At 46.2% G+C, this 12,181-nt stretch overlaps 7 protein-coding genes and 1 non-coding gene across 8 annotated transcripts; 3 read left to right on the top strand and 5 right to left on the bottom strand.

The window, feature by feature from the left end:
* Positions 1-47: 47 nt before the first annotated feature.
* Positions 48-1,959, bottom strand: C8R40DRAFT_350929 (uncharacterized protein). The gene is made up of 3 exons (XM_046234801.1): positions 1,753-1,959; positions 132-1,700; positions 48-70 (listed from the first exon to the last, which is right to left on the bottom strand). Exon 2 carries the CDS (start codon positions 1,675-1,677, stop codon positions 499-501), a length of 1,179 nt encoding a protein of 392 aa, XP_046085190.1. The 5' UTR covers positions 1,678-1,700; positions 1,753-1,959; the 3' UTR covers positions 48-70; positions 132-498.
* Positions 1,753-2,130, bottom strand: C8R40DRAFT_1048221 (uncharacterized protein; the record flags this gene model as incomplete). Its single annotated transcript, XM_046224486.1, has 1 exon — positions 1,753-2,130. A coding segment is annotated over one exon (378 nt), but the record flags the coding sequence as incomplete, so codon positions are not given.
* An 821-nt stretch (positions 2,131-2,951) lies between these two features.
* Positions 2,952-4,069, bottom strand: C8R40DRAFT_350941 (uncharacterized protein). The gene is made up of 4 exons (XM_046234802.1): positions 3,932-4,069; positions 3,631-3,877; positions 3,248-3,582; positions 2,952-3,166 (listed from the first exon to the last, which is right to left on the bottom strand). Exons 2-3 carry the CDS (start codon positions 3,772-3,774, stop codon positions 3,253-3,255), a joined length of 474 nt encoding a protein of 157 aa, XP_046085192.1. The 5' UTR covers positions 3,775-3,877; positions 3,932-4,069; the 3' UTR covers positions 2,952-3,166; positions 3,248-3,252.
* Positions 4,070-4,082: 13 nt separating this feature from the next.
* Positions 4,083-6,131, top strand: C8R40DRAFT_1111315 (uncharacterized protein). Its single transcript, XM_046228353.1, has 6 exons — positions 4,083-4,266; positions 4,317-4,727; positions 4,782-4,802; positions 4,875-5,257; positions 5,313-5,776; positions 5,828-6,131. The coding sequence occupies exons 1-6, from the start codon at positions 4,149-4,151 to the stop codon at positions 5,925-5,927; spliced, it is 1,497 nt and encodes a 498-aa protein (XP_046085193.1). The 5' UTR covers positions 4,083-4,148; the 3' UTR covers positions 5,928-6,131.
* A 33-nt stretch (positions 6,132-6,164) lies between these two features.
* C8R40DRAFT_t151 lies at positions 6,165-6,262 on the bottom strand. The gene has a single exon. It is a non-coding gene; the product is annotated as a tRNA-Lys (tRNA).
* Positions 6,263-6,902: 640 nt separating this feature from the next.
* On the top strand, positions 6,903-7,384 carry C8R40DRAFT_1048323 (uncharacterized protein; the record flags this gene model as incomplete). Its single annotated transcript, XM_046224492.1, has 3 exons — positions 6,903-7,067; positions 7,105-7,242; positions 7,292-7,384. Coding segments are annotated over 3 exons (396 nt in total), but the record flags the coding sequence as incomplete, so codon positions are not given.
* Positions 7,385-8,621: 1,237 nt separating this feature from the next.
* C8R40DRAFT_351353 (uncharacterized protein) lies at positions 8,622-10,543 on the top strand. The gene is made up of 6 exons (XM_046234805.1): positions 8,622-8,775; positions 8,833-8,956; positions 9,016-9,079; positions 9,128-9,134; positions 9,195-9,272; positions 9,322-10,543. The coding sequence occupies exons 2-6, from the start codon at positions 8,945-8,947 to the stop codon at positions 10,184-10,186; spliced, it is 1,026 nt and encodes a 341-aa protein (XP_046085195.1). The 5' UTR covers positions 8,622-8,775; positions 8,833-8,944; the 3' UTR covers positions 10,187-10,543.
* A 997-nt stretch (positions 10,544-11,540) lies between these two features.
* On the bottom strand, positions 11,541-12,171 carry C8R40DRAFT_351274 (uncharacterized protein). The gene is made up of 4 exons (XM_046234804.1): positions 12,075-12,171; positions 11,967-12,008; positions 11,889-11,906; positions 11,541-11,829 (listed from the first exon to the last, which is right to left on the bottom strand). The coding sequence occupies exons 1-4, from the start codon at positions 12,092-12,094 to the stop codon at positions 11,640-11,642; spliced, it is 270 nt and encodes an 89-aa protein (XP_046085196.1). The 5' UTR covers positions 12,095-12,171; the 3' UTR covers positions 11,541-11,639.
* Between the last annotated feature and the right edge of the window lie 10 nt (positions 12,172-12,181).

Raw genomic sequence — 12,181 nt, forward strand, 5'->3', positions numbered from 1 at the left:
GCTTGACCATACTATACCTGTTCCTTTTGGGGGATCACAACATTCATGGTGGAGCTGTGTAAGGACTTATCTATCTATACTTAAGTACTTGAAAGGCTAATTGAACTTTCTGAAAAGGTCCAAATACATACTATGTACACCAAATAGATCTGCGGGATGTCGTAGTGACCCTGCGCTGCTGGTGCTGGTTTGCAACCTTTTGTAACCGACGACTACCGAAGACCAAGCGATGACATCCGAAACTCCACTCAATCCCGTACCAATGAGTTGATGGTATGGGTAGATAGAATGAGGGGCAAATTCTGGGGTATGAATATGCAGGATGGCAGGATTCTAGCATGATACGTAGTGGTTGTTGCTAGTTACTAGGTACATCGTTCTACATGGTCCTTCTATACATTCATTATTCAGTGATACATAAATAAACCAATACTTAACCATAAATCCCCTAATATATTTGTGACTAACATGAAAGATGTATCGATCCAAGAAAGCCCATTAGAACGAATACGACAGACAAGTCCTCCGATACGCATCTGTTGGCCACCCTCGCGGGACCAAATCCTGCGACAGCGGCTTCTTGTACTCAAACCTCACTTCCTTCACATGCCGTTTTAATAACTCTTCATCTTCTTTGCTCCGAAGATTATACTCTTCATTCAAAATATCTCTCGACGATACAGTCGACGAACTGTCATCCGCAGCATTCACTCCAGCAGTATGGTGTCCATTTTGATGGTTCTGGTTTTGATTCTGATTCTGATTATTAACGTCGTGATCAGAACGAGTAGAACGTGGTCGCGGAGAAGGGGAAACACCGTATTGCGGGTCAAAGACCAGGATTATGAGCGAAGCGATCGGACACCCGTGTTCTTTTCGGGATTTGACAAGTTTGGTGATGAAGATGGAGGCTAGATCGGGATCATGTTCAACGCTGAGAGTGGTGAGTCTCGGGCAGAGGACCTCGCAGCGGGAGTGGTCTCCACGTGGAGGCGAGTGGAAGTTTTCTGGCTCTTGTTCCTCGTCCGTTGGAACTTTGGATTTCCCTGTTCCGGAGGACTCCGTATTTGCAGCATTGGAAGTGGAACTCCCTGCTTCCTTCTGTCCCTCATGAATTTCTCGTCTATTCCCGTTCTGACTTATATCTTTCTTCTTCGCGCCCTTTGATGACGCAGGCAATAACGCCGTTAACACACTTCTCGTCGTAGTGGTTGATTGATATGCCAAAATCCGCAACTCTTGCAAATTCTTCAATTTGCCAAATATCTCCACCCAGACTGACGTCTTGAATCTATTTGCCTGGTACGAGCTATCCCGGAGAACGAATGATGTCACATTATGCAACGGATATCTCGGAAGCGTTGCTAGCAACTGACTCGAGCGGAACACGCCATAATTGTGTAAGGAGTTGGACGAGCCAACGATCGCCGTGAAAGGGACGTATAGAAGGTCTCCGGGCTGAGCGACAGAGTAATGAGTTAGATACCACTTCGTAATTCCTTGAATGTTGTGTAGATTGTTTGTGTTCGCAGGAAGGAGCGCCGTCAAGTCGGTATCAGGGTTCGAAAAAACTGAACCCCAGATAAACACGTCGGCTTCTGGCGGAAGGGATATGTATGATAGAAACCTGGATATGGTAGACGTCGTTGGCCAACCTCCCAGATTTAATTGACGCATGCGAGGCAAATCAACGACGCGGTCTGTGGCAGGTATCATATCCGTATTCGCAGGAAGTGTTGGACCGGCACGTACCAGAGCCAGCATCTCAAGCACAGGTGAGTTTTGTAGAAAGTCGAGAAACGAGAGTGTGGTGGGACGATTGAAGGCTTGATCCGACAGGGAAAGGGAGGTAAGGTTGTGAAAATAGGTTGTGGGCCAGACAGTGAAATGCTCCAAGGTTAATTCTTTGAGTGAGGGCATCTCCCCAGCAAAAATTGGAGGTAGGGACCCGTTAGTCACGTCTTTCCCGTCTGTACGAAGGGTCAAGCTAACTAGAGTCGGTGCCGGTTCCACGAAGAGGTTGTAGATCGGTGTGGAAGAATCTTCCCAAAGATCCGCTACGACGTGAAGTTCTTTGAACCGCGCGACATGTTTCAATAGCACACCAAGAGATTTCCTTCGTATTTTCATCTCCTTAACACCGAGATACACCCTTAGCGGGGCTGCTCCAGACCGACACAAGTATCGTTCATGGACAACATTGTTCTTCTTATTATTCTCATCCTCCGAGTCAATGAGTGTGTTGTCTATTGTCGACCACAATGTTGGCGAGCGAGCGATGATCCCCCGCCAGTGACGACAGACATGCAGGAGGGAGTACCATTCTCGGCCGTGATCTTCATATGCAGTAATATCGGGAAGAAAGCTCGTGAGTTGCATTTGGGCACCGGACATGATATTGCAGAGCAGTTCTGGGGGTAATTGATTGATTTTCTGAGACGCATTCCGGCATCCTCGTACAGCGGAAGACGCAATTTGGAGTTTACGATTGAGGCCATCGAGCTTGAAGCAGAGATTCACCGTAAGTAGGGATAGTGAAAGCAGAGAATATGGCAAACCTCGGATTCCGGTAATTCGACGAGCCTGGTAACATTTTGGTAAGCGGGATCAAATTTGCAGCTTTGGAGAAATATAAAAACTCACTGATTTTTTGCATATTTGCACTTGTACAAAATCGCGTTTACAAGCTGCTTGAAGCTCAGATCAGTCCCTGGATTCTGTGCTGCACCCATAGCTGTTATCACGCAACTCAACGACAAGGGGGGAACATGAAAGTGGGAGTGAGAATCTGAGAAGCGATGAAATTACGACTTCTCATCAGCATGTGATCACGGCAAGCGAATCGGACTTTGCGGGAATAAGTCATTTCCATGTTTATTCATAGAGAAGTGCAATTGAGACCAACAGAAAAGAGTGCCCAGAGATTGATTGCAATAAACATCTGTTCTAATTGACAGAGAATTGAGATTGAATGTATGGATAGTGGAGAAAAGCCTCTAGATCTGAGCTCCTCTGAGTAGTTATGAGTTCGCGATACAAATGCAAATGTTCCAATGCTCAACGGCCGAAGATGTATAAGAACAGATAATTGAACATGGGGGATGGTATAGTGTGGCGTATGCATGTACATACCTTTTTCCAGAGATGAATTGGCCTGAATCGGAAGCTACATACAATTAAGTATGATAAGCAATCATCAGATTTACCCTCGCAACTCCTCGCAAGCTCTGGGCCGCATATCACTCACCTTCATCATTTCTTCATCTGTTGTTCCACTGATTCCCATTCTTCAACCACTGTTCCGATCCGTGCTGTGAACTCCACCAAATCCGTCCTTAAACCCACAAAAAATCTCGACCACTTCTCCAGATCATTCGCATTCTCTTCATTGGGTGCGACATAGATATCGTGAGTCTTTTGCAGGCTTTCGAACGCTTGGAAGACTTCTGAATGGGAAGACCTCAGCGATGATGACCGTGGAACTTCAAGCATGATTTTAACGATTTGTTTCGTGATTTTGAGCACACCAGCACGTCCTCGTGCAACGGCGGAGTTTTCGGGCACGGATGCGGATTGGAATATCTACCAGCGTTTCAGTACATTTAGTACAGATACAGGCTCAGAGCTCACCGCAGCGAAAGTTTCCGCTTCCGTTGCCGGTCTTGCAGCTAGATACATGATGATTTGGTTGGCCAGTAGATAGGCGCGCCAGAAACTCTCTTGGTCTTGACCTGATGGAATCGGTGGAAGGGACTCAGACGAGTCGGCCATCATTTCTAAAGCTTGTAAAAGCTTCTCTGGAGAGTAAGATACTTCAGAGCCAGGATATGAATGTATATCCGTGGCATAATTTCTTTGTGAACAACATCGCGAGGTACTGAAGACTATAATCGTCAGTGTGAAAAGGTGAGAATTATTCGTGAGGTCATACCACTTGATACGCGTTTTTTGCTCGGAAATAAACAATGGACAGGTGCGGGCTGGCAGAGAGATCGTCTAGCAAAGCTCCGAGTCCCAGCGCGAAAAGAACGAAGAAACATGGCAGTCCGGAGCAAAGAGACGTTTTTCCCACAGCTAATAATAATTTGTCTTCATCAAACTACCAACACCATTGAATTATTGACAGCTAAATTCTTTATACCTTGTAGATGTCTTTGAGTGGAATTACTCCTGCTTCACCCCCGTCCCGACACGAAAGGCCCTCATCTAGATCCTCGGGCCGCTCAATACGTGCTCCTAGTCCTGTGCTTTCTATTGACAGTCCAGGTCAGTGAATTTCCTTTGTACCGTATCAACAAGGTTTAACTACGCCTCAGTCGCGGTGCGAAACCAGATATCAACGCTGAAACACAATATCCGTCAGCAGCAAGCCCAAGTAACTGGCTTGGAGAATCATATCCTCCGTGGCCCACGTCCTTACCCCAATTTATCCGATTCAATGTCAAGTTCAACACCAAATTTGACTTCCCCTCCACCTTCATCTTATTCTGGTCGCTCTCCAACACCCAATGGGTCGTCACCTACAAAAATGGCAAGAAGAACGAGTTTCGAAGTCCTACAAGGAATAGCTGGTCCAGATTCCAATTTACCGTTACCCATTGCAGGCAGGCGCGACCTCGGCCACAGTGTGAATGGTAGCTTGGATGACAGCAGTATCAAGGAAGGGGTGCCGATGACCAGTCCAACTGCATACAAAAGAATATCGAGTCCAACTCGTACTTTGAGTAGTGTGTATTATTATCCTATCTGAACACGAAATTCACCCAACAAAAACTCTACAGGAATACCAGTATCTTCTGTAGGTGTGTCAGGATCTTGTCTTTCATCTGACTCCCCATCCTAATCTATATACTTATAATATCCTGACTTCCCAGGTAATGCTCGAGCGTTGGCTGAGGAAGGAGCTCCTGCTCCTTCTACCAGCTCTTCATCTCTTCTCCATTCTTCAATCATCGATGCATCCTTAACCTCACCAACCTCACCCTCACTTCAACTGCCACCATCACCGAACACTACGAATCGACGAGCATCACTTACACCCGGGGGTACAACCAAAGTTTTGGCGGATCTTCAGGCTGGTGTCGTCAATGCACGGAATGCATTGGAAAATACGAAAGCCCAGTTGAGACTGAGCCAGCGGAGTGTGGCTTCGCTCACGAGACAGACGGAAGATCTGAAAGAGGGAAGGGAGAGACTGAGATTGGAGAACGAGGGTTTAAATAATGTGGTAGCGAGGAAAGAAAGACTATTGCAGGAAGTGCGTACTTTCTGTTCCATTCTACTGTACTGTTTTCCTCTTATGTCTTCTACAGGTCCTCGAACGCGCGCGCAAAGCCGAAACAGACGCCACTCAGCTCCGCTCTCAACTCAAATCCGAAACCTCCCAATCCAAAAAGAGCCTTCGAGAAATGGAAGTCGCTCTCGCCGAATCAACCGCTCTATCACAGAAATCCGAACGAGAGTACATCACTCTCCGAGAAAGCCTTAAACATTTAACGGAATCATGGAAATCCGATACCGAACGTCTCCGCGACGAAATCCGTAAACGAGAGGAGAAATGGAAAGGAGAAGCGGAGACTTTGGGTAAAAAGTATCGGAAGCTTGTAGAGGAGGTGCAGGCTAGTCGGAAGGGCGAGGAAGTCGTGAAAGTTTTGAGGGAAGAGGATCGAAACAAGGCGAAGGAGATTGAAGATAGGTGGATGAAGGAGCTTGATAAAATGAAACAGGTTGTGGAAAAGAATGAAAAAGATAGCAAGGAGGATAGTGAGACTGCCAGGTAAGTCTTCCCTCAACTCTACTTGATACTGATCTGTAACGCGGTGGACAGGCAACTCAGCGCTGAACTCGCTCGTTTACGACGTTTAATGCAGAACGCAGGAAGAGCACCAACTAATGATGAGCTGGATTCGTCGTATACCCCTTCTTGATTTTGTATATATTGGTGCAACCGCGCCCCCACGTCTAGCGGAGCCTCTCCTAAGACTGTACATGCATGGATTATACATACAACTATCCCACTTTCGCATTACATAACTTGCATACGAACTTTTTCTAATACATTACGAGCGACGATAAGTTGCGTTGGGTTTGCTGCCAAATGTTACTTGGTCGCCGATATTGGGATGAAAAATGTCTGATTTGCGCATAGAAAAAAAAGAATTTATAGCCCACCGCGAGGGTCGAACTCGCAGCCTTCAGATTGATCCGCCTAGATACTACAAACGTAAAAGTCTGACGCTCTATCCGATTGAGCTAGGCGGGCGATATCTTTGGCTCTAAATAAAAATACTATTTATTCAAATACCGAACCTTCCAACTCATCCCCGCCGTCGCACGCCTTTCGTTCCCATTCTGCCATAGCAGAAGATGTCGGTGCAAGCTAAAGACGAGCCCAAGAATGGAAGAATATTCTTGACCTGAAAAGAAAATCAGTGAGTGACTCTCGGTCCCTGTCCTTGCCATTATACCTCGACTCAAATTTTACAAAGCGTCAAGCTGCGTCAAGAATCCAACGTATAGATTCTGCCTAGGGAGACGATGTCTTGGCATTTTCTAATCTTACCTAGGAAGAAGGCCGGCCTTCAGAAGATATCAGGAACAAATATGGATCAGTATTGCCCAAGTGGAATCATAATGTACCTGCGCAACCGCTCAATCTCAATTCAATCAATCTCAGCCCCCAGTCAATTTCCCTCTCAGTCGTTGTAAGCCAGCTCGAATACTGTCAAAACCTGCCAACAGCATCATCGCCTGTCGTCCTAGGAAAGAGGATACTTATCCGCAGTGCATTATCGAAGTCGAAGAAACGTTACCTGTCGCTCTTAAATTCTTCAAGCGATAGAGTGGAAGCATTCAGACTAGAACTTCAGTATTTTCTGTAGAAAGGACGCGTCGATGATGCTGGAGAGGAAGACAAGGACGTTCAGAGCGAGTTGAGGGGTGTTGAATTGTTTGTAAAGCGCGGCAGCAATGATTACCCGAGTGGTATTTTGGGACAGGTCAAGTACTGGTCGGATAAGAAGACTTTGGTTGAGCGGCTTCGTGAGTTTCACTGCGAGCATATCTTGGTCCTAGCGTTGATGTACAAGCTAACCTTTACGGAAGGTATCCATGAATATTCGTTTGCAACCTGCGGTTCGGTGCACATTCAATCCACAAGAGTGCATCCTCAGATTCTTGCCAGCAGAGTCATCAAGATCGAAAGCATCAGGCACAACAGGAATCGTTGTTTATGCTTTGCAGGTATGAACACGTTTTATCTACCTCAGTCCGTTGCATTTACCGCGTGAAGCCGGGAAGGTTTTGTTCAAGGAAAGACTTTCAAACATTTTCAGAGTCTGTAATTGGGAATTCGAGCTTGAAGACAGTGACAACTGTGCTTTGAAGGAGAAAGACGTGTGTGTGTGTGTGGATACACATACCATGGCCCTTGATGTCGTCGCTGATAGCAAAATCATGGTCATTGCACTCGAGGAAATCGCCACCAGCAAACTGCAGATGTGTTACAATTCCTGTCATGATGAGCTTTCGGTCTGGAGTTCCGAGGCACATGAATCGTTTTTTCAACTTCCGATCTGACCAGAACCTTGTAAACATTGATATTGTCCTGGTCGAACTTCGTCTTGTCTCATTGAATCGGGCTGCGTTGATCCTCTACTCAGAAGATTTAGTTGCCCCTGCCGTATGGATCTGCCGAGCCCCAAAATTTTCCAAGTTCTGCTCTTACCCATTTTGAGCGTCACCCAGCATGCTTGCAGAAACCGGGACTCCCGTCTGTCTACCGGATAGCCTATAAGGAATTCAGATCAGGCGCAGTCTACGAGACTCTAACGTCCACTCCCTGCCATCGACTGCTCTCACCAGATAATCACCAGATAATCCCTGACTTAATCCCCATTTCTCCAGTGCTCTTGCTAGGTCTTAAGCTTTTATGCTTGGGGAGGCCACTAATGTGGGTGCAAAATTTACTGTGAATGTAAAATGCTTGTGGTGGTCCACCTGGCGTTTGGGTCTACCCTCTTCAGGGCGCACAAGCAGGCCTCTCCCGCTCTGCTTCCGCAGAGGACTGGGTCACGCAATCTTTCTGGTAAGATTCCTGCGTCCTGAGATAAGCCTCAGCATGTAAATCAAGGAGAGGATTCGAAGAAGGGAGAAAAATGGGTGGCATTTCTTTGAAGGAGACACGATGCTGCTTCTGTGCCCATCTCGCAAGCGTTTGCGTGGGGCAAAAGAAATCTACATTCCGTCGATTGGGAGGTTATCTGGATTCCCTACTGAGGTTGAAGTCGCGATACGAATGAGGGGGTTATTGTCTGTAGAGCTAATGAGTGGCAGTTCGGCGCTAATTCCACGGGTGAACGGTCGTTATGTTTTCACCCTGATTTTACTGATGATTTTGCTTAAATTAGAGAACAATGAAACCGCTTTTCGATTTTTTAGCTTGTATCCTACGGCGGTCCAAGTAGATGCTATATCTTTTATAGCATACTCACACCCAATTACAACGGTCATTTTCAACCCTCACGTCTGATGGGAGGGGCCAAAGCATTGTGTGGATTTTTCAGAGGTTAAAAACCTTGACAATCCGACTAAAGATTTGATAGAAAACAATCGACACAATGATTAAGGTCGTTTTTTTTGAGTCATGTGCTTCCTTTGGGAAATATCGGTGCCACCGTGGAACAAACAGGTAAAAGCAAATTATATTTCTCTTTCTACATAATTCGCTTTTCTCCAGCACAAAGTTGACCTTTGGTTGAATTTGTTTGGCCATCCGTAAAGGGTATCTTTTATTTCGACATTAGACCCCCAATTGAGCGCCTCTACCATCAGGCGGTGTTTGTTTCCTGCCTTTCTTCTTCTTTTTCCTTCCCTTTCCCAACGTATAAATTCGCCTGCGATCGACCATAGATTTGTCGCGTTTTTTCTCATCAGTTCTAAAATCATGCCTCGCGCTGTGAGTATCGTCGCTTCTTCTTGTGAACTGGTTCAATTGAGGGAGGCTTTGTTTCGTAGAGTCCCACCGACGGTGGCGATCCTCGAGAGTGTCCTGAGTGCCACAGAATTCTTGCACGCAAAGGTGACTTACCGAGGCATTTACGAACCCATTTAGACCCAGTAACGAAAGATTCATTGTACGCCACACACTGAATCCCCCTGGCTTGCGATCATAGAATCACTGACCGAATCTTCAGGTCATATAAATGCCCTTACGATGGCTGCACGTTTTCGAATCTACAGAAATCTAACGTCGATACGCATCTAAGGACTCAGTGAGTGGTTTGTTTAATCTTATTGCAATGAGCTTAAATTGCATGGCAGCACCAACGAAAAGAGCATTGTTTGCCCGGACGTTGATATATGTGGGTTCGCTACGAACGATCCTGCTGCACTCACCCGTCATCGGAAACGACGCCATGACTATGTTCCGAGGCCTAGGAAGCGCCGTGCCGTAGCCCCCCAGCCTGCTCCTATTTCTCCAACCGAATCCTCTATGACGAGCTCGGACGTGGTCCCTAATAGCATTGAATCTCTTGCTCCTGCCGCTGCTCCCGTGGGTGGTGATCTCAGCCTTATGCCTACTATCACTATCCCTGGGTTGTTTGCTTTTCCCGTCTTCACCCCTGCCCCAATCCCTCATAACTGTGACATCTATGGAATGCTCCGGCCTTCGGTGTCATGTGAGAAGAGCTCAGAACTCTCCAACCTCGTCAACGATCCCTGTAGTGACGGAATTTTCTGGGGACCCCTTACTCGCTCTCTGGAGCCGAAAATCCTTTTACCTGCCTATGAGAGCGCTTCCCCCCTACACACCACGTCTGTGCAACTTTCTTCGAAGCACGACCTTGATGGATTGATTGTTCTCGCACCAACTAGCTTCACTAATGACGGTATTGGGAACTCAGCACTGCCCGAACTTTACATGGCAATTGGGTCAGTCACTGTCCTGGCATATTTCTGGCTGTTCAAACGACTCCGTTCCACATTTGAGAATCTTTTTGGCTCGGTCACGACGCAGGTTGATTATTCCTTCGACAATCTACATGGCTTTCTGAGGGATAGCTGTAGTGTCCCGTTTGCCCCAGATGTCTTCGACAATGAAGATGCTGTTGTAGTTGTTGAACAATACGAAGAGGAAAACGAGCACGACACCGTCGCCAGACCGAATGGCGCATCAGTCGTCTAAATTCATCTTCTCGGTAAAGTCCCTTCCAAAACGTTTCAAGGTTGACGGTCAAATTTCCCACTTTTCTTCAGTTGTCCAATCCTTCACTTTATCACATCGTACTATCCTTCTATCCTCGCCAATCTCTTCTTTCAGACAGTAAACCTCGTGTTTCCCTTTTCTTTCTTGATCAAATAGTGCAAATACTAGGGTTCGCACTTCATAATCAGAAATGCTCAGTATTTACTTCAAGTTTGAATTGTTCGTATTATCAACATGTAACTGCAGCGGTCTGTCCCGTGAAATGTGTCATTAGACCTACTCTATGTATTCTATGTACAACTTATGTGCTAAGAGCTCGTCTGGTATTCGAATGAAGATGATCTCATTGTAATACCCAAAGACCTTGACTTTAATGACTGATCAGCGTTGAATGATTCAAATTGACTGGGTACATAAGGCCGGAAATGAGTTGCAATCCAACACAATCTTCAACTTGTGCCGTTCGGAAAATATATCTTCAGCTATATTCGATCATCAACCATGACTGAAGCCAGTGCGTTCTCCAATCAAAAGCCTGGATAATATACATGGAAATTTCCAGAAAGTGGCCAAAGTGGACTGTATGATCGCTAGACCTAGAAATTACCAGGGGGTTCAGGTGTGAATTGTAACTATATAATCTTTTCGGTATGTCCAAAAAACTTGATCTTCCCTCCAGTAGTATCATTCCGCACAATCATGCAGTTATCCGAACATGAAGCCAGAGACTTCCGACATCGAGACCAAGCGAGGAATGTTGATCATGTTTCCTGCATTCTTTCCAATGTATAGGGCTAGGTGAGTTCGCGGTCGCAGGGACGAAGCAAGAGAAGTGCTGAGTGGAGTGACTTCGGGTTTCTAGCGTGGTTCTCGCTGGTTCTCGGAATCATGGATTCAAATAACGTAGAATTCAGGTAGATATACCCCCGAATGCTTGAATGATAGCTAACAAACTATCAACAGCTGTCGCAACTTCTGGTACCGGGACAAGCTGTAGGGCATACCTCAAGGTGGAAAGAGTGAGTTTATTAGCGCAAAAAGCCGTCTTTCCTGCGCATGCGTTCTTTCTGTTGGAGCCCTTCGTCTTCCCATAAGATGTAAGTAATTCTGGTGTCCCTAGTGAATTTCGACTGGAAGTAAATGTGAGGCCGAGCTGAGCGCAATTTTAAAGAGACTGTGTACAGATGCATATAAACGTTCATTGGTGCATAATGCCGTTACCTGATGCGCGACATGTTTTGACAAGGAATTTGCGGAAGCTTGTTCACAGCATTTCTAGACGCTACTCTGAAATAAGTAGCAAAGAGCGACAGCGACGAAGTCGGGAGAAGAGGATTGAGACTTTGACTGATGGGTTACGGCCAGGATGATCATTCGAGCCGTTGTGCGTACTCTCAATGCTCTTGCAGCATGTTCACCGTCCAGAATTCATTCAAAGTGATTTAATAATTCTAATATCCCCGATACTCCTCAAGGAGGCTTGTCTGCTTGCGAAAATGATAAGTCGAGAGAGGGAAAGAATGAAATCGGATGTTTGATCGAATACTGCAGGTCTGCAACATGATGCCATCGTAAGGAACTCGTTCACTAGGTCGGTCGGTCGGTCGGTCGTGCTGATGATTCTGTAGAATTCTAGGGATATACAATGTATAGGTCATGGCTACGTGTCTTTCTGCTCTACCTGAAATTGTTTCGCCCACTGTGTATGTCCAACCACACATCAGTTGAAGACTAGACGATGACGGGAGCGTCCACGCACCTTAGCAGATGGTATATCCTTGGCAGGTGCAATGTACCGATACTTCAAGGTCACGAAGTAGGTCAGATTGAAGATGAACGAATGGAGCGCAGGGTGTTCAAGACGCACCTCTTTCGAAGCACTAACATTTCCCACAAGATAACATATTCCCGCTATTCCCGCAGCCACAATGAAGGTGTTAGATTTCCAATTTGAAGGTCGAACCCACCAGCCAC

The sequence above is a fragment of the Lentinula edodes genome (genome assembly GCF_021015755.1).
Source record: "Lentinula edodes strain Le(Bin) 0899 ss11 chromosome Unknown C8R40scaffold_23, whole genome shotgun sequence".
NCBI classification, from domain to species: domain Eukaryota; kingdom Fungi; phylum Basidiomycota; class Agaricomycetes; order Agaricales; family Omphalotaceae; genus Lentinula; species Lentinula edodes.

Bases quoted from the DNA above. Each gene is read 5' to 3' on its own strand.
- C8R40DRAFT_351353 (XM_046234805.1), top strand. The intron at 9,273-9,321 runs GTGAGTGGTTTG...ATTGCATGGCAG, and splicing joins GATACGCATCTAAGGACTCA to CACCAACGAAAAGAGCATTG.
- C8R40DRAFT_1111315 (XM_046228353.1), top strand. From the start codon at position 4,149: ATGTCTTTGAGTGGAATTACTCCTGCTTCACCCCCGTCCCGACACGAA. The intron at 4,267-4,316 runs GTCAGTGAATTT...ACTACGCCTCAG, and splicing joins GCTTTCTATTGACAGTCCAG to TCGCGGTGCGAAACCAGATA. The intron at 5,258-5,312 runs GTGCGTACTTTC...TGTCTTCTACAG, and splicing joins AAGAAAGACTATTGCAGGAA to GTCCTCGAACGCGCGCGCAA.
- C8R40DRAFT_351274 (XM_046234804.1), bottom strand. From the start codon at position 12,094: ATGTTAGTGCTTCGAAAGAG. The intron at 12,009-12,074 runs GTGCGTCTTGAA...GTGACCTTGAAG, and splicing joins ATGTTAGTGCTTCGAAAGAG to TATCGGTACATTGCACCTGC.
- C8R40DRAFT_350941 (XM_046234802.1), bottom strand. From the start codon at position 3,774: ATGATGGCCGACTCGTCTGAGTCCCTTCCACCGATTCCATCAGGTCAA. The intron at 3,583-3,630 runs GTGAGCTCTGAG...AAACGCTGGTAG, and splicing joins AAGCGGAAACTTTCGCTGCG to ATATTCCAATCCGCATCCGT.
- C8R40DRAFT_350929 (XM_046234801.1), bottom strand. From the start codon at position 1,677: ATGCGTCAATTAAATCTGGGAGGTTGGCCAACGACGTCTACCATATCC.